This window comes from Lynx rufus, unplaced genomic scaffold, assembly GCF_022079265.1.
Source record: "Lynx rufus isolate CCGP_SWC_20201006 ecotype Redwood Valley unplaced genomic scaffold, mLynRuf1.p SCAF_17, whole genome shotgun sequence".
Classification (NCBI taxonomy): Eukaryota; Metazoa; Chordata; class Mammalia; order Carnivora; family Felidae; genus Lynx; species Lynx rufus.
In genome coordinates, this window is record NW_025814831.1 from 49,053,380 (window position 1) to 49,076,366 (window position 22,987).

A 22,987-nucleotide genomic window follows, 5' to 3' on the forward strand; every position below is an offset into this window, starting at 1 on the left:
TCTCTTTCTTCCTCACGAGGTACTCGACCCTGCAGTCTATGGCACTGACTTGGAAAGGTTCTGATTCCAGCCCTGTTTGTGATCGAGAACCCCACCCTGACCCTTCTGTTTTTTGAGGCACCTGCTCCTTAGTCCAAGACCATCCACTAGCTCAGGAGAAGAACTTCCCACAAGAGCTCACCAGAGTGTCCATTCAGCTTCCGTGACATGAGCATGTCCTCGGTGATGTAGATGCACATGTCTGGGCTGACTTCCAGAGACTCTTCATTCATCTGTTCCAGGTCCCTGGGGTCATCAACCAACATCTCTATTTCTGACACAGAAGAAGAAAAAGACGTTTAGTGACACGAAGGGAAATGGATGCCAGCATTCGTAGCCACACTTTGCGGGAGGCTCTGTAATTATTCAGATTTTAAAATACATTTGCTAATGAGAATCTACAATAGGAAACTCTAGGACAGTTCTCAACTAGATGTATTTGCTCTCTTTTTCACAGGGTTGCTGTGTTATCTACATGTCTTCTAATGCCACGATTGAATTGTGTTATTCTTTCCTCTGTGAGAAAGAAGGAAAGAGCTATACCACCTTGCTGAGATGACAAAGGGCAACTGAGACTGATGGGCCACATGCCTAAACCAGAGCAGACTGCTGTCACCTGCACAAGGAGTAGTTCATGAAGCTCCCCATTTCCAGACCTGCCTGCCCGCAGGGCATTCAGCTGACTTCACTAGAGATCCACATGAATTCTACAGTAAGCAAGCAAATGGGCTGTCGTTTTCCTTAATGAAGTCACTACCCTTTCCCCAAACCCGAATGCTATAGCACTTGAGGCATAAAAATAATAAAAAAGATGCCCACATATGTTAAGTTTGGCTGAGACAGTCTGGTTTTTCTCTCCTTAACAGAGTTAAGCATCCAGGTGCTAACTTTCTTTTACATTCCCAGAGTTCTGGCTGCATAGGAGGAATTGAAGAAATACTAAATAACCAATGGCCTGGGCTCAAGTCTTGTTTTTTTTTCCCTCTGCCAAGTTTAAGACATTTCTGTCGCTATCACTGCGTCTCTGCTGTTGTCCTCACCGATGCCTATTTAATCTGGGAACCAGAAATGCAGACACGAGTGCTTCGGCACCGATCTCTCCTCTACTTGGGCTAAACCGCCAGGACTCAGCCTCCACTGGCGTCCAACCCTGTGGCGGCAAAGGATCGTGACCAGAGGGATGCTTTGTTCACCGACACGAGCAACTCCCCCAAATCACGGGGGAAGGTGCAGGACACCTGTCCATTACTACCCCCCGGCTGTGCCCTACACAGCAGTTCTCCAGAAGGGATGCTTGGGAAAAAAAAACCAGAAACAAGACGAGGCAAGAGAAAGAAGGGGGCGAGCGACAGCGGCTCACCGCTGCCAGCTTGGAAAGCCGCGGCGAGCGGCTTACCGTCGTCCTGCGAGTCCTCTTCCGGCCGGTCCTTGCCGCTGCTCTCCACCCCAGAGGTGTGGGAGCTGCCGTGGCTGGTCGTGGAGCTGCAGGTCTTCAGCTTGCGGTGGATGGCGCTGCCAGAGTAGCTGTCCTCCGGCCCTGCGTCCCGGGGCTTGGTGTCCGCCTCGATGCCCGACGTGTGCGAGCTGCCGTGGCTGGCGGTGGAGTGGCGGGACAGGCGCTTGTGCTTGGCGCTGCCCGCGCTGCTGCCGCTGGCCCGGGACCGCTTCTCCAGCTGGTCCACGTCCAGGTCCAGGCTGTCGCTGATGTAGGACTCCCGGTACTGCTTCTTCTCTGCGAGGTGAGGAGCACATTCACGCAGGACGGCGGGCGGGGGAGGGGAGAGGAGGGGGAGACACGCCTGGTTAGCCTACAGGACACATCAGGCTAAGAACGCGTGCAAGTTCACACCCAGGATCTAGTTCAGCAGGATCACACCCAGGATCTAGGCGCCGTGAGGGTTCTGACCCGGGTGGGTGCGAGGGGGTCAACTTAGGAAGATGAGCAAAAACCAGTACAACAGATTTGAGCGAGTCCTGAGACTACTCAAAGGGTTTTGACGTTTCAAAACTCGGAAAAGTGCTATTTGAAGTAGAGTCGCCAGACCACCTCTTGTCTGCAAGTTGTTATTGGTCCACACCGATGGAAGCTCAGTAAGTGAGAATAAATACTTAGCGATTTTCAGAGCAACCTGACAGTGCCGTGACAGCCACTAAGGTGATTTTGTATTTTGTAAAAGTATCAGTCCACGGTGGATGAGGAATGTTAAAAATCTGGTCCTTCCCCACAAATAGTTTCAGAAGCACTGCTATGGAAGACTGTTTGATAAATATAATTACACTAATTGCCAATGATTTCATTTATTCAATTTGGCCCATTCAGTAGCTCAGTTCTGACTGCTGAATATAATTTAAAATAAAACTATTCTTCTCTAAATTTCCCTCAAAGAGTTCTAACATTTAGTTTTTCATTAGTGAAAACTGTTTTTCTCCATTTGGGGTGTGAACTAGTGAGGTTTTACCATCTACTTAGAAAACACAGTCATCACTACTGGTTTGATGATTTATACCTATGTGGCCTCTGACTGACAAAACTGTTCTTTGATTTAACATGTCAGTGCCATTCTTTAACACCAAGACGCAATGTTAGAAAGTCCCTTTTATCAAATGCTAAAGCAACGATCACATTAAGGCACAAAGTTACAACTGAGTTGCAGGTATACAATACTTTTGTGTCTCAGGTCAGAACTGTAAAACAGAGAAATAGTTTAGATTCTTTGTAGTCTTAATGCTGATGACAAATAACACATTAGAACAATGTTAAAGATGGAGAATGCATTTGAGGAATGTTAAATTGATATTATTTCAGAAATTGCTAACTTGTAGACTAATTGGGTTCTCAGAGGCCTGCTGATGATTTTAATTGTCTTGTTTCTTGGGTAAGTGAAATCACTTGCACTCCTGGTGTCTGAAGTATAATCTACACAGCTTCCTCAGGGAGGGAAGAAGCATTAGCAGAAAGAGAAGATGCGCTCTCCAGGATGCAAAATGCAAAAATGCTTGCAGAAGGCGATGTGTACGTTTTTGGGCTCCAGCCATTCATGTCAATTCTAGGGAATCAGGCTGCATCACAACAGCGAGAATGCACAGTCACACAGAAAGCAGACTGGGGCAGGACACCAGAGCCCAAAACACACATCTGAGACAGATGTGCATCATCTAAAATCCATGTTTTAGGGCTAGACTGGGTTATAAACATTCCTGTTTTCTGAAGACAACAGGGGTTGAGATGAAGACGGAGAGATAAAAGGGTTTGCAAAATTCTCATACAATTTCTATTCACTGTGGTTTCAAAATACTAGCCACGTGGCACTTGGAAAGGTGGAAAGTGAAAAAACAGTTTTCTAAAAAGTTCTTTAGGGTGCCAGAGTTCTAAGACAAGTGGGAATTGTGGCTCTAATAACTTAAAAGCTTTCTGCCTCTTTACAAATAGCCCTTTTACTCCCAACCCTTCCCAGCAGGTTGGGAGTCTATTACGGTTACTCTAGTAACAGAAGGCAAGCGCTTGCCTAACTGTGGTCTACCTCACAGGAGCCTAGCGTTAATCTGCTTCGTGTCAGCGTGTCAGCACGGCCTTACTGTTCTACGTGGCTGGCCAGTGTTCCCTTCCCAGAGCTGTATCACTTAGACCTGGTACAAATAAAAAGTGTCATGAAGGAAATGCTGACGTGATTATGAAGTTTATTCTGAGACCTGGGAAATGCAACCTCTTAACTCCCTAGTAATCACCGGAGTCAACAGCACAGATTACCAATGTGTTGGTATTCTTTGGATTCCCTCTGTTGTAAAAGCCCAGAGACCACAGAGCTTTTCATATATTATTTTGGAACAGAATGCAGTGTGACCTCTTGGAATATGGCCTAAGAATAAGCTCCCACTGTTGAATAAAGTTGGGTTAAAAAAAAAACTTTTGTTTTTAAACTTTTTTAATGACAAAGGCATTCTCCCCCTTCTAAATGCTATGGAATAATTCTTGTGATCATCTTCTACCATAAGATGCTAAAAGAGTATCTCAGACAAGATGGATCTAAATTAAATTTAAGAAAAATACACTCTCTTTCTGTGCTGTTTTTTTGCTAAGAAAAGGGCTTTATCGTAAAAGTGATGAAGACTTTAAGCGTAAGTGAAATAACTGGCATCAGGCCAAAACTGGCCCAGAGAAACTTAATTTTGGGTGTTCTTTAGACTGTGAGGGATCTCTACGTAAAAGAAAAGACGTATGTTTTCTTTAGAAGAAAAAAAAGAGATATCCGCCCAAATCTATCTACATTTACCCAAATAACAAATACAATCCACACCTTTATCATTCCTTCATTGCCCTAATCGCGAAAGCCCCCAAATGCACTTGATACTACTAGGCGTGGTAACAGACAAAACCCTGCCCTCTAAGAACTGAAAATTCTTTGTCATTTTACCTGAGAACCTATAGGGCTTCTGGAATTCATTCAGGCTCTAAAGGGCTCCCCTTACGGTCATCTAAGCAAGAATCTGCTAAAATGCTGGCAAAGGTGATGAAATAAATAAACTTAAGGCGCTATAAGCTGGCCATTTAGGAATGTGACCCATTTGGCACATGATGGGCTCTGCACGTAAGTCGCCTATTCTTACAAGTTCCCTTGGCGCTTCTGTCCCATCTCGAGTCCTCCTAATAATCATGTCAGCATTGGAGAGAGGTGCTTGTTATGGCAATGAGTCATCATGGGGAAGAAGGGGCAGCCTGGCAGCAGAGGAAGCCCATACACCTGGTGGTTATACACCAGTTCCCTCCAAAGACAAGAAAGCAGTTTGGTGGCAGACCGTGCAAAATGATTCATGTTCTAATGGCTACTTAAGATGCAGTGGCATCCCCAAACTGGGTCTCATTTAGTTAGAGAGATAGGTTTTGAGAGAAATTGATTAGATGTGCAAGCTTCTTTCAGGTTTTTTCTTAAGAGGACAAGTATTTGTGTTTCTGTGAGAAAGCTGGGGTCTGAGAGGTCGAAATCTGTTTCAGATAGGGACCTAAGGATATGAATCTGCATCCAAATGTTCATGCAGATATCCTAAATCTAATCCAATTGAATTATAAAAACTACCACAATGGGAATCTACAACACAAATGGAAGACATTGAAATAGGCAGGGGCGCCTGGGTGGCTCAGAGCCTGGAGCCTGCTTCCATTCTGTCTCTCTCTCTCTCTCTGCCATCTCCCCACTCATACTCTATCTCTCTGTCAAAAGTAAATAAACATTAAGGAAAAAAAAATTTTTAAAGAAATAGGCAAATGAGCACAATAGCATTTTGGGGGATCAGAAGTTCGTGTGTGTTAAATGGAATAACCCTGGGTGCCATGACTTAAGATGAAGGGCTAACCAGTAGAGTTGAAGCCTGCTCTTAGAGGCCCCAATCCCTGCCTTCCTCTTCCTTACCGTGACTCATTCTCCTTTTCAGGGGCCCCAAATGTATCTCAGCAAAGCCCCCACAGGACTGGCTGATATAATCCTCAAATGGAAACTTCTTTCAGGGCACTTAGGTGGCTCAGTTGGTTAAGTGTCGGACTCTTGTTTCAGGTCAGGTCATGATCTCACAGTTTGTGGGGTCGAGAACCGCGTTGGGCTCTGTGCTGTCAGCGTGGAAACTGCTTGGGATTCTCTCTCTCTCCTTCACTTTCTGCCTCTCCCCCGTTCTCCCTCTCTCTCTCAAAATAAATAAACATTAAAAAAAAAAGAAGAAGAAAACTTCTTTCTCCTTTGTCATTCCTGCTGACCCAGACCTGGGGTCCTCTCAGCAGTCAATAAGAGAGACTGGAGACATTTCTGTCTCCCACCTTTATTGTTACTTTAACCTAAGGAGTAATTGCACTGGAAAAAATTCCAGATTCCAAGGTGCTCGGAGTCACAGATAAATCTTGCCCTGCATCTTCATGTGGTGGCTTTTTGCAAGGATCTTCAAAGCAAGTGTGGGGAAACGTTAAAGAGACTGTACTCGGGGATAGCTAAATGATAGGGATGACCTCAGGTATTTGGGACAGGTGCTGGGACAGTGGTGAGATGTGAGGCGGAACACGGCCCTGAATCTGGAGAGGCTCAGCCCTCGAATCCCATTTTGCAGGGGTCTAAAGCCCCAACTGATGGCAGCTACAGACTAAGGGGCCAGAGGTGGCCAAGGCACCGTGTGTGCTTCTCCCCCCCAACACTGCCATACCTTCGTTCTCCTCCAGCTTCCGGATGTGGCGCAAGACAGGCTGCAGATTCATGTAGAGGCGGTGGCTGTTACTCAGGAGCTGGAGGAGGTGTCGGGAGCGCATGGGGCACCCTGTGTAGTAGATGAGCTTCCTGGCGGAGGGCAAGCCATCTGGCAAAATCTCAAATTTCTTACCCTGTGGAGCAAAAGCACGAGTCAGCTTTTGGAAGGTAAGTCTCTAATTTGCCAAGGTCCCCTTCATTTTCTCTTTAGTAAGGAGAAGTGCAGATTCAAAAAGAGATGTATAAAGCTGCATTCAAAATTCAGCGAGAGATAAATTGCTGTTTTCCTTTTCAAAAATGTCCCAGGACAAGGATTACCAAAAACTCAGGGAAGTGTCTAGCCAGGGTCATCCGGTCGACACACAGTGGAGGAGTATCTTTGGTTTCTCTGGCTAGTCAGGCCATTTATACAATGGAGAAGAGAAGGGCTCATCATGAAAGCATCTTCAAATGCAATTCCAACACCCTAATTCAGCAAACAAGATGACATTCTAGAAGCGTGATGCATTCAGATATTTGTTAAACACTAGGTACCAAACACTGTGCTAGTCACCAAGAAAATAACAGTGAATAGGACAGACAAGGTCGCTACCTTCACAGAAATACATTCTGGTGGGAGAGATGGCAAATAAACATAAATATATAAGATAACTATAGTTTGTGATAAACTCTGAGGAGGAAATAAATGAGTTATAAGAGCAAACACTATAAATACCTTTTTAGGGTTAAGAAAATACGGAAAACTTCTTCAGCTGGATAACAGAGGGAGGCTGGGAGCGGGGCACCTGGCTAGCTCAGTTGGTAGAACATGAAATTCGTGATCTCAGGATTGTTAAGTTCAAGCCCCACACTGGGTGTACGGTTTATTTAAAAAAGGTGGGGGGGGGGGTGGGAGGGGATAGGTGGAAGCTAGAGGGACAGCTCAAGGGATGAGACAGGAAAGAGAAAGGAAGAGATATAAGTACCGTTAAGTATTTCTATCAAGATACCAGGAATCTCATTGTTTAAGTTTGGGATCATTAACATAAAGTTCATTAACATAAGCTGAGGGTGAGAGTTTGGCAGTTTTTTATAGTTATGGAAAACTGTAAGTTTATTTATTTTGAGAGAGAGAGAGAGCACACAAGCATCTGAGCTAGGGAGGGGCAGAGAAAGAGAGAAAGAATCCCAAGCAAGCAGGCTCTGCACTGTCAGCACAAAGCCTGGCCTGGCGCTGGACCTTACAAAACTGTGAGATCATGTGACCTGAGCTGAAATCAAGAGCTTAACCAACGGAGCCATCCAGATGCCCCAGAAATGGAATTATCAATTCCTTCACCTTTCCTATGAATGAACTGGGCAGCAGGATTGCATAAGGAATACTGCAGACATAATGCTTCTCAGCCAGAAGGGAGAAGTAAAGCAGAGAGAGGCATCTTCTAACCACACACTTAAAGTCAATAAAAAACAATATGGCTCTGTGTATCTCGGTTGGGAATGGATTTTTCACCTCTCGATTTTTCATTTTAAAGGAACCACCAGTGGATCCCAATGCTAGAATGGTAATAACTGACACTGAATGAGCACTAGGCAGGTATTGACTCATTTAATCCTCAGAATCAGTCTATGGGGGAGGACCAATTATCTCCATTTGGGAACAAAGAAACCAATGCACAGAGGTTAAGTAACTTGCTCAAGGTCACACGACTGGGGCAGGACTGGGCTGGCTGTGAGAAGAATCATCTGGGAAGTTCATTAAAATAGATGCCTGGTCCTCAACCCACACCCTCTGAATCAAAACTCTCTTAGGGGAGGAGGATGAGGCCCAGAAATCTTTATCTTAAACCAACTCCTCAGATGAGACCGATGCAAAACTAGATTCAGGAACCACTGTGTCCAGGACCCTTAAGACACTCAATTTCATAAATGCATTTTATGTCTACTCAATTTGGGACATGACTGGGGTAATGGGCTAATAATTTGCTCATTTTCATACAGCTCAGATCCTTTCACAAAGGGCCTAAATGAGAGAGAGCAAGTGAGGAGGAAGCAGGTAGGGCCCCATTTGATGTATGAGTGAAGTGAAATCAGATTGAACTGGGCCCAAGTAATTAAAATAATGTAAAGTCAGGAACAGGTCTTTGACTTCACAGGGCAGTATGGAGTCAGAACCCAAATGCTCTTTGGCAATACAGCCCTTTATTTATATAGGCCATCTTCTTTACTTGTGTATGTGTACAAATCCTTATCTTCCTCCTTTGTGTATTTTTTTCCAACAATTTCTGAACAAAGAAAAAAATATGGATTTTAATGACCACCAGATATACATATTATTAACTGTAATTCTTTGAACCCTGCCCCAAACCGGATAGAGCCGGCAAAGTAGAGAAACAGCTGGGAAAAATCATGAATTTGCTCTTATAACAAAAAAGAGGATACTATTCTCAATATTCTAAAAATAACACCATTTTTTTTTTCCTGTTAAGAATTGTAGACCTTTCTTTATAATGATGAGTTTCAAAGAGTTAGATATTAATAGAAACATCTTTTTATATCACTCTTTATTCTTTGCTCAAAAGAAGTAACTTCCAAAAGAACTGGCCTACCCCCACGCCAAGAGTAATTTATCCTGTGAAAATTATGGCTTTCCGTTTTCTGATCCCTCTGATGTAGGCTTTTGAAAATCATTCTCTTTGCTGAAGTCATCTTGCACATTCCCCCACTACATTTCTTCTGCAACTAGAACAACTTAGGATAGCACGGTGGGGACCAGACTCACAAATTAAATAATTTCTTTTGCTGTAAAATTCCTTAATTTTAGATTCATGACCTATGAATGGCAACGAATAGAGCACATACATAAGAATATAAGAAAGTGAGTTGTCTTCATTTTCAACTTTTAAAAAAAAAAACACCAGCTTTTGTGCCTGTCACAGCATTATTTTTAAAAACAAAACAGGGAACAACGAAAATCCACAAAAACAAACAACTGAGCAATTTTTCTTTAGTCAGTTACTTTAAACTTACCACAAATACCAACTTTCCAACATTTGTCCAGGGGAAATCATAAAGTAATTGTTTCTCTTCATCTAAATTCTGTGGAAAAAAATTTTAATGCATACAGAGTTACTGAGGAAACTGCCAGACACTTTAAAATGGCTCTAACTTCTCTCCCAGAAAACTAAAATACAGTAATTAAAATCTGAAAGAGGTCCTCAACTCTCTTTGGAGATGTTCAGACAGTAATTAAAAGATTAGTGAGACAATTCTGTAGCTTTGGGTTCCTGAGTGACTGCATTAACTGGCCTTTCAAGGCAACCTTTTCCCTTTGAGCCTATCCATAAACTTAAATAAAAAATCCAAAAAGACTCAGGCATTGGAGAGATGAGATAAGGCACTCAGACTTTCATAATTGGATATTGTGCCTACATCAAGATAAGAGATTCTTATATTCTCCCTGGTCTCACAGAAAGAGGGATTCTCTCTTTCTTGTTGATGGCTGTGGTATAATACCATCCCACCTGCAAAAGCGTGACAGGGACAGGGGACAGGCTGTATTGGAGAAGTGTAATGAAAATTAAAATACAGTGGTCTGCCACTGTATTAAGATGTCATTTTTTTTTTCTTTACACAGTTGTAACGCTCCAGAGGAGCATTATAATCAGGATATTTAAAATCAGTAACACACAAAGAAAAATGTTTGGATGTTAATGATCTGTTAGTGATGAACCTGAGCCAATCTTGGGCTTATTACTTTCTATTCTAGAGGACTTATTACTGTCAAGGTTTGGACTGTATCACTTCATTTATCCTACATCATCCCCATTTGTACTAGACAAATAGGAAGTAATGGCCAGTCGATGGCCAGAAATGAACCAGTGAACCTGTCCAAGGACCACACAGGTACACTGTCAACATGAGACATGGCGGATGCCACTTGACACTCATTTCTCATTTACTGACCTGAAAAATCTGTATTCCCCGCATGGTCAGTCCAAGCATCAGAGAAGCTTCAATTTCCCTTTTATCCTATAGAAATAAAATCATATGAAACAGTAGTGGGGTTTTTTGTACAATGGACAATTAAACACCAAAGGGAAAAAACAGAAGGAGAAATCTGATTAGAAAATTTTTGATTTAAAATAACTTCATTCAGGGGCATCTGGGTGGCTCAGTCCATTAAGGATCCGACTTCAGCTCAGGTCATGATCTCACAGCTCCTGAGTTCGAGCCCCACATCAGGCTCTGTGCTAACAGCTCAGTGCCTGGAGCCTGCTTTGGATTCTGTGTCCCTCTCTCACTCTGCCCCTCCCCCTCTCGTGCTCTCTCTCTCAAGAATAAACATTAAAAACAAAATTTAAATAACTTTGTTCATCTTTTTGCATCCCTAGCTTACCATAAGCTTTAAGAAAATCATGAGCACATACACACGAGCAAGGATATATTCTACTTTTTAAACCACTGAGATTTCAAAGGATTAGTGTTTTTACTATATTATATACACTTTCATATCTGACAATATTCTAAATACCGCCATCGCTGAAAACTCTAGTAAACAATACTATTTTTGCTGCTTATTTATTTATTTATTTATTAGTTCTCTTCCTTTTCCCAGATGTCAGAATCTTGAATCTAATATCATAGATATATTCTGAGATGCATTAGATTTTATAGGTTTCAAACTATGTAACTCTCCTGCCTCTGAAGCCAAAATCAGAGGCACGCCTAAATATTTAAGACTGTCATCCCATGAGGATAAAAAACTGTAAAAGCTTTATATTCAGTTTGTTTGGAAAGAAAATACTTATTTCTAAAAAGTTCAATTGTCACTTGCCAATATGATATACATTCTACCAGCTAAACTATAAAAAATCAACTAAAATGAGTGTAGGGGACAAAAACCCCTGAAATGTTCTCTGAATTTTAAGTGTACTCTGAAATTTGACCACATCTTTGGAGTGCTCATATGTAATAATGGGATATAAGGTATGAAGTTCAAAATAGAAGATAAATAAAATCACAAAGTAACTAAAATATTTTCATTATGAAATTCCTCAATAAAAATAAATGAGCATGTTTAGTGCCAGCGTTCCCAAGAATATGGGAAGAAATATTTTTAGAAAATGCATCCTCATCTGGTATAGTAAAGACAAGATATGGCCTATTTTCACTATTTGGGCTGTTTTTCCAACTAATATGTTTTTACATCAAGAAAGGCGCATACAGTATAGGTTCAGCAGGAGAAATCAATCTATCACTGTGAGTTTAGATCAATTTCCTCTTCAAGGCTACTCTGACTGCTTCCTGAAATAAGATTGTGCTCATAAAAATGCTGGCTGTGCAGGCACAAGGCATGTACTACTGGGAGAGGGACACAGAAGTTTTTCCCCCCAGAATGTTTCCTGTCCTCTGTCTACCTTATTTCCACTTTACGAGCAGTTTTAATGGCTGCCACTTGATTTCTCTAAAGAATGAAAACTCCGCCCATGAGGTAACAATATGTATTTGCCCACTTCATTCAGTTTCACTATTATTAATTATCTTGCTTTAAGAAGATAAGAGAGTCATTTCCTTTTTTTAAAATTTTTTTAACATTTATTGATCTTTTGAGCGAGAGAGAGAGACAGCACAAGTAGGGGAGGGGAGAGACAGAGGGAGACAGAATGCGAAACAGGCTCCAGGCTCTGAGCTGTCAGCACAGAGCCTGATGCGGGGCTCGAACTCATGGACTGCGAGATCATGACCTGAGCCGAAATCCAACACTTAACGGACTGAGCCACCCAGGTGCCCCAAGAGAGTCATTTTCTATGCCATGTAGAAGTACCACATCGTAAGCAAATAAAAGGTAAATCTTTTAAGCAAAAGATAAATTCCTAACAGGATTCTTTAAAATACTATGTTTCCCTATCAAGTGAGAAGCACTTGGTATTTATTGAGCACTGATTAATGTACCAGACATTCCACCTGGTTATTTCAGATTCATTACATCATAGAATTTTCCCAACCTCGTGAGATGTATTGAACCATTCCTACTTAATAGATGGTCCAGAATTATAGTTGTATTTGCCTAGGATCCCATAACAGTGGTGATGCAGGGTTTCTGATATCTGACTCTAAAGCTACACTCACTCCTTCTTATACACCATTCATATTTCCTGTACATTTTAAAATATAAACTGATTGTCAAATGCCATTTATTTGCATTTTCTCATATAAACTGAGGTGTCACAAATGAAATCTCTCAAGGAAACAAACAAACAACTCCGTCCTTCAGGAATTTGGCCAAAGAGATCTTATAGAACTCAATTATGCCTCTCAAGGATGACAGGACATTAACAATTTCATCTCTTGGGCACAGAAGTGAGAAAAAAAAAAAATACCATTCTTTGGTACCTAATTAAGTTTTCTGAACCAGACAAGAAGATCATCCAGTAACATATCCAAACTACAGCCTAGTCTCCAAAGGTCTAGTTATGCTAAACTTACCACAAAGGGTATAGTAGTAATAAGAAGCACATTAATAACAATGATAATGGTAACAACTTAACATCATTCTTAACATGTGCTGGGCACTATTTTTATCCACAAATTCCTTTAGTCAAGTAGACCTGGGTTGAATCCTGGCTCTGCCCCTTGCTAGTTTTGTGGTCTTTGGTCTGTTTCCTCATCTGTACAATGAATATTACAGCTTCTATTTTATAGAACTGTGAGGATTTAAAAAAGAAAATAAAGCGTGCCCCATAAAAACAATACTCAGTAAACACTAGCTGTTGTGGTCGTTCTTCTAATTAATGGATACAGTGCAGGTATGGCTTCACTTAGAGGAACATTAAAAATTACTGATCAAAAAAGTTGCAAATGTTAGTCCCCAAGGCAGAGATGCAGATTTGGAAAGGAGAAAAATAACTATTTCATAGTCACTGAAAAACCAGACTCACAATTTGAAGCCACTTGGCATCTCAGTATTAGAACCATTATAAAGGGACTCTATCATGCTCCCAGGCCTGAGGAAAAGCATCATTAACTCGAAGACTGAACTACCACGAGAAACAGTTCACATGAATCCTTTTTTTAAAAAAAAAAAAGCCCACTAAAAAATGATATGACAACTTTTAATAAAAGCTTCTTCAAATCATGAAGGTATTTTGTCTTCAGAAGCTGCAGACTTGGTTCCCCGGGTGGCTCAGTGGGTTAAGTCTCCGACTTGGGCTTAGGTCATGATCTCACAGCTCTTTAACGAGTTCAAGCCCCACATGAGGCTCTTTGCTGTCAGCGCAGAGCCTGCTTTGGATCCTCTGTCCTCCCTCTCTGCCCTTCCCCCGCTCACTCTCTCTCAAAAATAAACAAACATTTCACAACAACAACCAAAAGCTGCAGGCTGACTGCAGTTTTGTACCTTATACAATCTGTAGTAATGAACGGCAACATCATCCAGTCGGACGGCTTCTTTGATGTATTTAAGATGAGCCTCGGAAGCTGTCAGCGCAAACTGATCTTTGTGCATGTTTGGAATGTGTTTCAGGATGTAGTCCTTCCCTCTCTTGGAAACAACCTGTTGGAATACAATGGGTATGCACTGCCACATCTGTTGGAGTGATGGGAGTCCTACCCTTGTCCCCCAAATGATGAAAGGACAAGGACCTAACATAGGTCATGGAAACTGGCTAATTTCCACCAGGAAATTTCCCACTTGTATTCTGTTTTCACCATCTGTTATGTTACTAGGCTGAATCAGCTAGTACTAGAAGCTCCAAAGTCAATTTAGCTGTATATCTGAGAAGAAAAAATCACAAGAAATGAGAAAAATATGTTCTCTTGGCTTTAAACTCACCAAGAAAAAAAAACATGCAAACTTGCAAAATTTTGTACACATCACTGTTTATACTTGCAAAATTATTGGTACTATGAAATACATCTACTGTCAACACATCTTCAGGTTCTGGATCCTACTTAACTCTTCTAAAATTACAGCCACAGAGTGGGAGGTTCTAAATGTTAATCCAAAGAAGGCAGGGGACTGGGAGGAATTCTCTGAAACATTTTTGGTTTTCGCATAAAAGGCTGATGTGAACACTCTATTTGAGTATTTGTGAGGAAACAATTTCATTCAAACATTCATTGCAATTCACTATGGCTTAGTTTTTCAACGGACAGTAGCCTGGGCCTTTCAATGCCCAAAACATATAGTATCCAGCAGCTGCAGGCTAAGATTAGCTAAAAATCTTAGCCGAGGGGCGCCTGGGTGGCTCAGTTGGTTAAGCGTCCGACTTCAGCTCAGGTGATGATCTCACAGTCCGTGAGTTCGAGCCCCAGGTCAGGCTTTGTGCTGATGGCTCAGAGCCTGAAGCCTGCTTTGGATTCTGTATCTCCTTCTCTCTCTGCCCCTCCCCTGCTGATGCTCTGTCTCTCTCTGTCTCAAAAATAAATAAAAATATTTAAAAAATTGAAAAAAAAATCTCAGCCGATTTCATAAGGATTATAAAACATGGAAAGGATTATGCAGAGAGAGCAAAAAGAGTAGTGCTTAAAATCATCAGAATAAAAAATAATTAAAGAATTTTTAGTTTTAAATGTTTTTATAGATATTGACATTTTGTTTCTTCCTATTGTTTAAACATGATAGATTGCTGGCTATTTAATATTGCTGAGAACTCAAGTTACAGATTTTTCTTTCAGACTCCTTTTACGTGGAGATCACCTAAATTAGTATTTGTTAACTTTTCTCGGCTCAAAGAACACACAGAAAATAATATTTGCAAGGGCACTGAAGTAAGTGGCTTTGGTGATCCCAAAGGTTGAAGAAACTTGTATCTCAGTGCTCTGGAAGCTATGGCGCACTGACTGGGAAGATCTGATTTAAAAGAGCGAGATTCAGCAAGTACGTGATGACAACTTACCGGATGTAAACATAGGCTAATTTGGGTTCCACAGACACTGATATGTAAAAGCTTGATACCTTTTGTGGTTTCTCTTTAACAACTGACATGCTGGCAATAGTTCACAAAAATTTATATTGAGCACCTCAATGTGAAGTGCTGAAGAAACAGAAAAGGTATAGTTTAAGCCTGCCCTTTAGAATATACTAATAAACAGTTCACTGGAGGCAAAAGATAAACAGAAAATAAGATGTAAAACACTATGCGTAGCGGGGGCTTCTAGAGCCCAGAGGAGGGGCACTGGGTACCTAGCCAGTCTGCCCAGAAGGAAATACATCTGAGCAGAGTCTTGGAGAATGAACAGGAGTTGGCCAGGTCAAACAGGGAGAGGGGTTCTGTTGGCTAAGGGAACTTCAGGAAGAAAGGCCAGAAGTGCAAAATACCACAGGGCATTTGGAGACATAGGGATTGCTGGATGTTGTTAGAGCATAAAATTCAAGGTGCGGGACAACCTGAAAGGAAGCTGGAAAGGCTGGCAGAGATCAGATCCTGGAAAGTTCCTCGGTTATGTGTGGGAGCCTGGCTTTCACTCTGTAGGTGAGAGGGAAGCCCCTGAAGATTTAAATCAGGAGCAAAATCCACTCATCCGCAAGCTCTAAAGACAGAGGCAAAGACAACAAGCCCCCTCAGCAGTGCTGCTGAGTGCTGATGAGAGCTGGAACCTGGGGGACGGGAGGGAGCAAGGACGCTGGGGAGGGCACACGACAAACATTCAGGAAGTCTACCACAAGGAAACTTCAAGAGAATTTGATTTCTTAAGCTGGTGACGGGTAATCAAGTATTTTATGTTCTAGGTTGTTTCGGTTGGTTTGGGCAGGCCAGGGAGAAAGAAGGGTGATGGGGAGAGCTCTGCAGGAGACTCAAGTTTCTGGGTGACTGGGTGGATGGCAGTGCTACTAGCTGACATTAGGGGCACAGAGGCAGGAATACAGGAAATCAGGTGGGAGAAAGATGAAGTTGACTTGGGACATTTTGAGTTTGAGGTGCCTATGGGTAAACAGCTGTCTCACGGACACAGAGGAGAGAAACAGATTTGGGAGCTACTGGCACACAGGTGGTTGTTAAAAAAAAGAAAAGCATTCGTTTGGAGGAGATCTCCAAATGAGAGTGGTTCTATGTCAAATGCAGCTGAGAAAAGAAGTGGAAAGTGTCCACAGAATTCGGCAACTTAAAGGTCACTGGTGACCGTAGGGACAGCATGAGGAGTGGAGGGGAGCGTCGGGGACAGAAAGCAGATGGAATTGTGTTGAGGAGTGTATCTGGGAAATAAGGTAAAAAAATCAGATTTTCAACAGAGGCCTGGAGGAAGGGTGGGCACAGACATGGGCAGGGTTGGGCGGAGAAAGGACAGTTGAGACAGTTCGAATAACCTAAATTTGCCTGCTGCCGTAAAGGCGTGGTTCCTCTCTCGAGAGTGGAGGAGATGGCGGTCAGGGCAAAGTGACTATTTAATTTGTTTTCTCAACATAGGAAAAGCTGTGAATGATCTTACTTTTCAAAGTGTAATGTTTTTCTCCCTTCAAAGGGAGGAAAATGATGCTTGAATTAAGAGTAAATAAGAAAGTAAAGACCAAGCAACTGCCAAAAGAAGGCTGGTAAGTTCCAAGTTCCACCACATTTAGGATGGACAGAAATCTTCTTCCCCTTTAACTGGAAGGAGCAGATCAAATATATCAAGAGATCATGTGTACAATGCTCTTAAGTGTTAAACTTCTATCTGGGCATCACGAAGGGTTTTACTGGCCACAAACATCTGTGTTCCCATTTCTTGAAGCAACCTGAGTAGCAGCATAATGAACTAGAAATGTGCTAGAGAAAACACTTTAAAACTTGAAAACAGTGCCTACCCAAGATGGGAAGTAAGCCTCCGGCTCAAAGTATTTTCCATAGTGCTTATTCCTTTTGAAGTTCCCAAGATCAGCCTGCAGGGCAAAGGCTGCCAGCAGGAAATAGGCCTCTTCTCGGAGCACACACTGAGAATGAAGAACTTGTTTTCTCAGGTGCCAGTAATAATAGTATCTTGCTGCTCTGTCACTAGGAAAATAAAAGAAAACAGAACTCACATTTGATGGAACAATCCAATGGCGTGTAAACAGAACCCAAATCCTGCTATCCATCTGGTGACAAGAGCTCTTCTGTTTCTGTTCCCTCTTCCTGCCTCCACACTCCTTGAAAAAAAGTGGGTGGGGGGTTGAGGCTAATACCTGATTGCTGTCTCACCCAGGTTGCAGGGAGGTAGGACTCCACGTCTGACTGCCCCAACAGGCAAAAATAACATTTCCTGAGGCCTATAACATTTAATTCATTCAGAGAATGGAATCATCCATTCCAACATGGTAAATATTTCACTGAAACAAGTATTACTCTAGAAGCCTAGGCATTTGTTGTCTGCGTTAAAGTAACTTTGCTGCAATAATGCGGCACATATGACAGAAACAAGGACAAATCTGAGGGGACAATCCTGGCTTTAATGTTTTGCTCCTCTGTTTTGTTTTGTTTTCCAGCTGAGCACATTACAAATACCCTAAGGTCCTTATAAAAAAATTTCTGTTTAAATGCCCATTAAAAAAAACTATAGTGTTTTGTTTTCTTTCTCAGAATGAACTGGAAAAAAAAAAGCTTGCTTTAAATCTCTCTCTCCCTTTCTCTTTTTTTTTAATTAAGTGGATGTTACTTTATGGGTGTGGTTTTATAGGAACATGTTATGACAGTCATGATACTCCTCACAGATGGAAATCCTACTAGTGCACTCATTACAATCCGTTGAAGTCAGAAATAAATATAGTTCCCATTAAATACATTGAATAAGAAGTGCTGACTGGGGAAAAACATGGTCAAGCTCCAAAAAATGTCACAGGCAAATGGGATGCCTTTGTGATCAAAGTAAAAATGCAAGAAAAAAAAAAAGTGTGTGTGTGTGTGTGTGTGTGTGTGTGTGTGTGTATTTAATGAGCTTACTTGCTTCCCCTATTAGTTTAAGTCAAAGGTTTACCTGAGATTTATAATGCATTAGCTGATGACAATAAAAACATGAGTTTATTTTAACTAAGATCATGTTTGAGTATGATGAGTTTAAAAATAAAGCATTTATGTAATTTTTTCCCCATGGGACAGAGTACTTTTCAAGGCATTTCTTTTTATAATGCTGACCACACAGTGTTTGGACTAGTTCATCCCTGGGGAAAAGAGCAGAAGTACAGGGATGAATTAAACATTCATTAGCCCCAGGGGGTTAATTTGTGGCTAAATAATGTATTTTTCTTCTTTTCAGCACATTCCATACTTAGTAGGTAAACTGAGCAAAAATTTTACATAAACTCCAAATAACTAAGAAAGTTTCTTGGCCTTTAGAAAAAATTATTTATGGGCTAATATTTTTTACTTTTTAATTTACATGTGGCAATAACACAAATATTAAGAGCAGATCTCACATATAACTTATTAGCCAAATGTATCTTTGTATCTTTTAATGGAGTTTCTCAGAGTTTGAAAGTAAATAAGGAAAACAGAGTTCACATTTCTAGTATTTTCCATCAGCATTTTCTATCCGTTAACAAAACCAACTCTGAAAGCTTTCCAGCACTGAATCCTCCCATACAAATGATAAACTGAGCTTTTGAAATGGTAAATTCTGAGTCTGTATCAGTAGCATAGAATTGCTCATGCACCCACCTCCAGAAGAAGAATCAATTACCTGCCCTTGCCAAACTGCATCTAAGATTCTCACAGGATAGCTCCACTGGGTGTAATCTTAGCTTTAAGGCCCCTGCCAAGAACAGAAGCAAGACCCCAAAGGTGGAAAGAAAACCAGGCTATATCGACACCATTTTTACAGGAGAGAGTTCTTGCTGCTGCCCTACTCCCCATCTCACCACCAGAAAAGAATACAGTCCTTTAATTAATTTCTCCATTCTTCACAAAAGTGCTAGTTCCTTCTTGAATGAAATATCTTCTTTTTGGTGAATGACTGGTTATCGAAAATGGGGAGTACAGACAATGTGAGGCAGTGACATTGTTAACATTTTCATCAATAGTCTAACATTATCATTCATCCATTCATTCATTCATTCCACAAATATTTAGAGCGCTTACTGTGCCTCTTTTCTAGGAACTGAGGATACATGAGTGTACACAAAGATTTCTTTTAAAATCCTTGCTCTTTTGAAATGTGTATTCTAGCAGATGGAGACAAACACACACAAGAACTTTATTTGGTTATGTTAGAAGGTGAGTGCTTGTGGAAGTGAAGGTTTAGAGTCTCTCCCTGTCCTCATACCTGATCAATCTGCCATTTTCCACATAGTACTGCACACGGAAGTGAATGATCATAGGAGGTCCAAATTGGTCAATACCCTGAAACAAAGACACATGTAAAAAGAAAGCTATTTTTAGTAACTGCAAAACGGGTTTTAAACGCAACCAAATACCATTATTTACAAGATACTTTTAAACCTTGAAAGGTTTTATCTACTTCTAATGGGGCTGGGTGGTGGTGGTGGCTGGGCAGAGGGTAGACAGTTGTCCATTATGGATATTAAGTTCATACAAAACTGGGAAGTTATAAAGCATCATCATGTATTTGATACTCATTCACTGTAATGCCAATGACAACATAAGGGAAGATAAAAATAAATGCCAGTGGAAATTTCTAGTTGAGATCCAGTTCCTCTCTCAGCTCTATCCCCTGTGGTGACCATTTGCTCCTCATTACAAATGTTCTCTTGTTCCTCTGACATTCCACATACCAAATTCTAATATGCTGTTTGTTTATTTAGACTTTAATGTTCCTTACTTTGTAGTTAGCTTCCAAGTAGCCTTCCCGTTTATTCCAAGAATTCTTAAATACGAATCGGAGGATCTAGGATTAGACATTGGGGACTTATTCCTGATTAATATGGTGGAAACACTAGGCAAATTCCCTGTGAATGATGCCCCATGTAAATGGAATTGATGTTTATTAAATAAAGGCACCAGTATAATTTCCTACTTTTAATAAAGTAATAAAGTATCAAAGTACAGTAAAAGTAGATTTAAAAACTATGAATAACTTCTAGAACATCAGTTTTGATGGCTAACATAGCCACAGAAGAGAAGCAAGTTCTTTTTCCATGGTTCTCGTTTCAAAGTATTATCCCCAAATTACTAGAAAGTTATTATCCAACATGATTTAAACAGATACCCGAAATCTATCATACGCTATAAGCTATTAATACTTTATTAATGTGACATTTTAGAACTTACACATTTCCCTTTTCCATTCTCTACTTCATAGTGTTTTTATGAATTACAATTTAAAAAATTAAATATTTTTCTAATGTCTAATAGCTAAAATAAACCTTTTAAAAAAATCAAAATAGTTTTGCTCATAAATGTAATCTCACCCAAGTGACTTCGTATTGTCGTACCTTGCTGGCCTCTTTCTTCCATTCTTTTGGACAGTATTTATACAGCTTTTGTGACAACTCCATATAGACATGTTCATTATCTGCACATTAAAAAAGAAGGCAATATGATAAAGAAAAGATGATTTTTTTAAAGAAAATACACACAAAAACGGGTTCTTTAAAAAAGCCTCAATTTGTGAATGTGCTCTGAGTTCACATACAAAACGTGAACAATCAACAAGATACTAAAAGTCAAAAAGTTGGCTAGACATTAATGAGATTCTTTATAAACTATTTTGCGTTAGCAATACAGAACACATCTTATTAAAAATATGTGGTATTTAGAAGAAATACTAGCTTCCACATCCTGCTTTTACTAAGTTTCTATGGTCAATCCTAATGCATAGTCAAACTTCCAACTCTGTGCTTACTTGCTCTTAGAGAAACATGCTTTTGCTTAGCTCACAGAGGACTCCTGTCATAGCTGCAGAATAATGAAACAGGGCAGAAACACCATCCTAACTGCTATGTAAGAAATGAGACAACATTGAGGATAATTGCCTATTTCCAAGTGACGGGTCTGACCCACGCTTTGTGAAGAACATCCTTTAAGACAATTTCTTCTCTGTGTTTTCCACATAAAACACACCCTGGTAAAACACACTGTCTTTGGACTGATCCCATGGAAAGATGAGAAGAATCTCATGCAAAAAAAATAACGCTAAAGTATTTCTTCAAGGAGATGATGTTCTCAAGATGAACAGAAACCATGATTGCTAAAAACCCATGTAACAATGATCTAAACATATGAAGACAAGCTGTTAAAAAATATTAAAATTTTCAGATTTCCCCAAGAGAATATTTTAAAAGAGAGATATTTCACAACAGAAACCTTCAGCATTCCTATCTTGTACAAAGTTGTAAATCTTTTTAAAATAGTTTAGTCCTTTTTCTCTAACCATCACTAAGGCAGCTTCCTCATGGAAAGCTCTGCATAAAAATGTACTCAATCTGGAAGGGAAGGGTGTCTCTTTGACTTCTCCAAGGATAACAGACCTGACTACACTGTCACTCCTGACTGAATGCTGGAGAGGTTTGCTTGAAAAAGAGCCATAAGAGAACAGGAAGGGTAGAGTTTCTCTGTCTATAAATGGCATATTAAGCCAGCCAATTTGAATGAAAGGGATAAGAGGTCCCAGAGACCAAAACAAAACAAAAACAAAACAAAAAAAACCAAAAGGATGCTACTTAAATCCACTTATCAGATCAGCCAAATTATCTCCCATATCTCACATGCTACCAGTTAAACATGAAGTGAACAAGACCAGACAACCTTCCTGTTGAATATGGTTTGTGTTTGGCTTGAATTCCCATCTGAAGAAGCAATATAATGAACAGAATGGAGACTGTTCAGCGTAATAGCACATACTTTTAAACTACCACCGTATCTCTGCCATCTGACAGTCTGATCATGGCTTTATATTTTAAGAATTCTAAAGCATATATCAGAAGTCTGCAAAGTGGGTGAAGTAATCTCCAGCTGACACCTGAGAAAACTGAAGTCGAGAGAAGTCAAGTGACATTTCTAAAGCTACATAGCTAGCTAGTGGTAGAACTAGAATTGGAACAAGGTCATCTGCATCCTTTGCCAATGTTCTTTTGCCACACTACAATCTCTCTTTTAAAAAAGAGATCTTAAAAACTCATATTTTGAAATCTAAGGAAGCCATAAACTGGTTTTATTAGACTGACTTGTTAAACAACACAGATCAACAATCTGGCTGTCGTGGCAGTAAGAAAGAATTAATTTTGAGTTTAGAATAAAAGAAACAATTTTTAGAATCTATAGAGCATCTTATTTCTCCCAAACCCTTCCTCGAAAGAATGACTGAGGGATGTACTAATAGAAACACAGAGCTAAGCATCTGTGCTTTTATTGCTTTAACTACTACAGGAAAAAAACTGAAGAGCAAATGGTTGATTCGTTGGTTCCTGAGGTGTTCCCTGCTCCAAGCTCTCTGGCTTCTCCTAAAAAGACAGCTGAAGATGGTTCATATTTTGGAGGAGAAGGGCTGATCATGATACACTTTCTAACTTGGCAGATCTAAGCTTTTTATGGTATTAACCAGATTCTCAAGATGTCATAAGCCTTTAAATTTAAGCCGATTCCAGTAGTAGAATATGATTCATCTACAAGTATAAAATGTAGTTAAATACATTTCGCACAAAAAAAGTATTCTTGAAAAACTGAGCAAAGATAGAAAAGGTTTTTTGCATAAGGGTAAATTAGAGAAATTTAAACATATGACTTGAAAGAAAAAGCTTATAAGGAAAGGCTGCAGGTAAACCCTGGGAACTTAACTCTAAGGTATTATGGGAGTGGGCAGGTGGAGGAGGCTTCATGTGAAGAAAGCCTTCACATAAAGTA

At 40.5% G+C, this 22,987-nt stretch overlaps 1 protein-coding gene across 2 annotated transcripts in view; it reads right to left on the reverse strand.

The window, feature by feature from the left end:
• Positions 1 to 22,987, reverse strand: part of FRMD6 (FERM domain containing 6) — a 38,577-nt gene that overhangs the window by 9,073 nt on the left and 6,517 nt on the right. Inside the window, exons 3-11 of one of the 2 annotated variants that reach the window (XM_047079662.1) lie at positions 20,581 to 20,660; positions 19,452 to 19,528; positions 17,023 to 17,209; positions 13,636 to 13,791; positions 10,203 to 10,268; positions 9,267 to 9,335; positions 6,220 to 6,394; positions 1,436 to 1,771; positions 182 to 313 (exon numbers count right to left, since the gene is read on the reverse strand). In XM_047079662.1, coding sequence (XP_046935618.1) covers positions 182 to 313; positions 1,436 to 1,771; positions 6,220 to 6,394; positions 9,267 to 9,335; positions 10,203 to 10,268; positions 13,636 to 13,791; positions 17,023 to 17,209; positions 19,452 to 19,528; positions 20,581 to 20,660 — 1,278 coding nt within the window. Of the gene's footprint in view, positions 1 to 181; positions 314 to 1,435; positions 1,772 to 6,219; positions 6,395 to 9,266; positions 9,336 to 10,202; positions 10,269 to 13,635; positions 13,792 to 17,022; positions 17,210 to 19,451; positions 19,529 to 20,556; positions 20,661 to 22,987 lie in introns of both variants that reach the window. The other variant, XM_047079661.1, reaches the window with a different exon arrangement.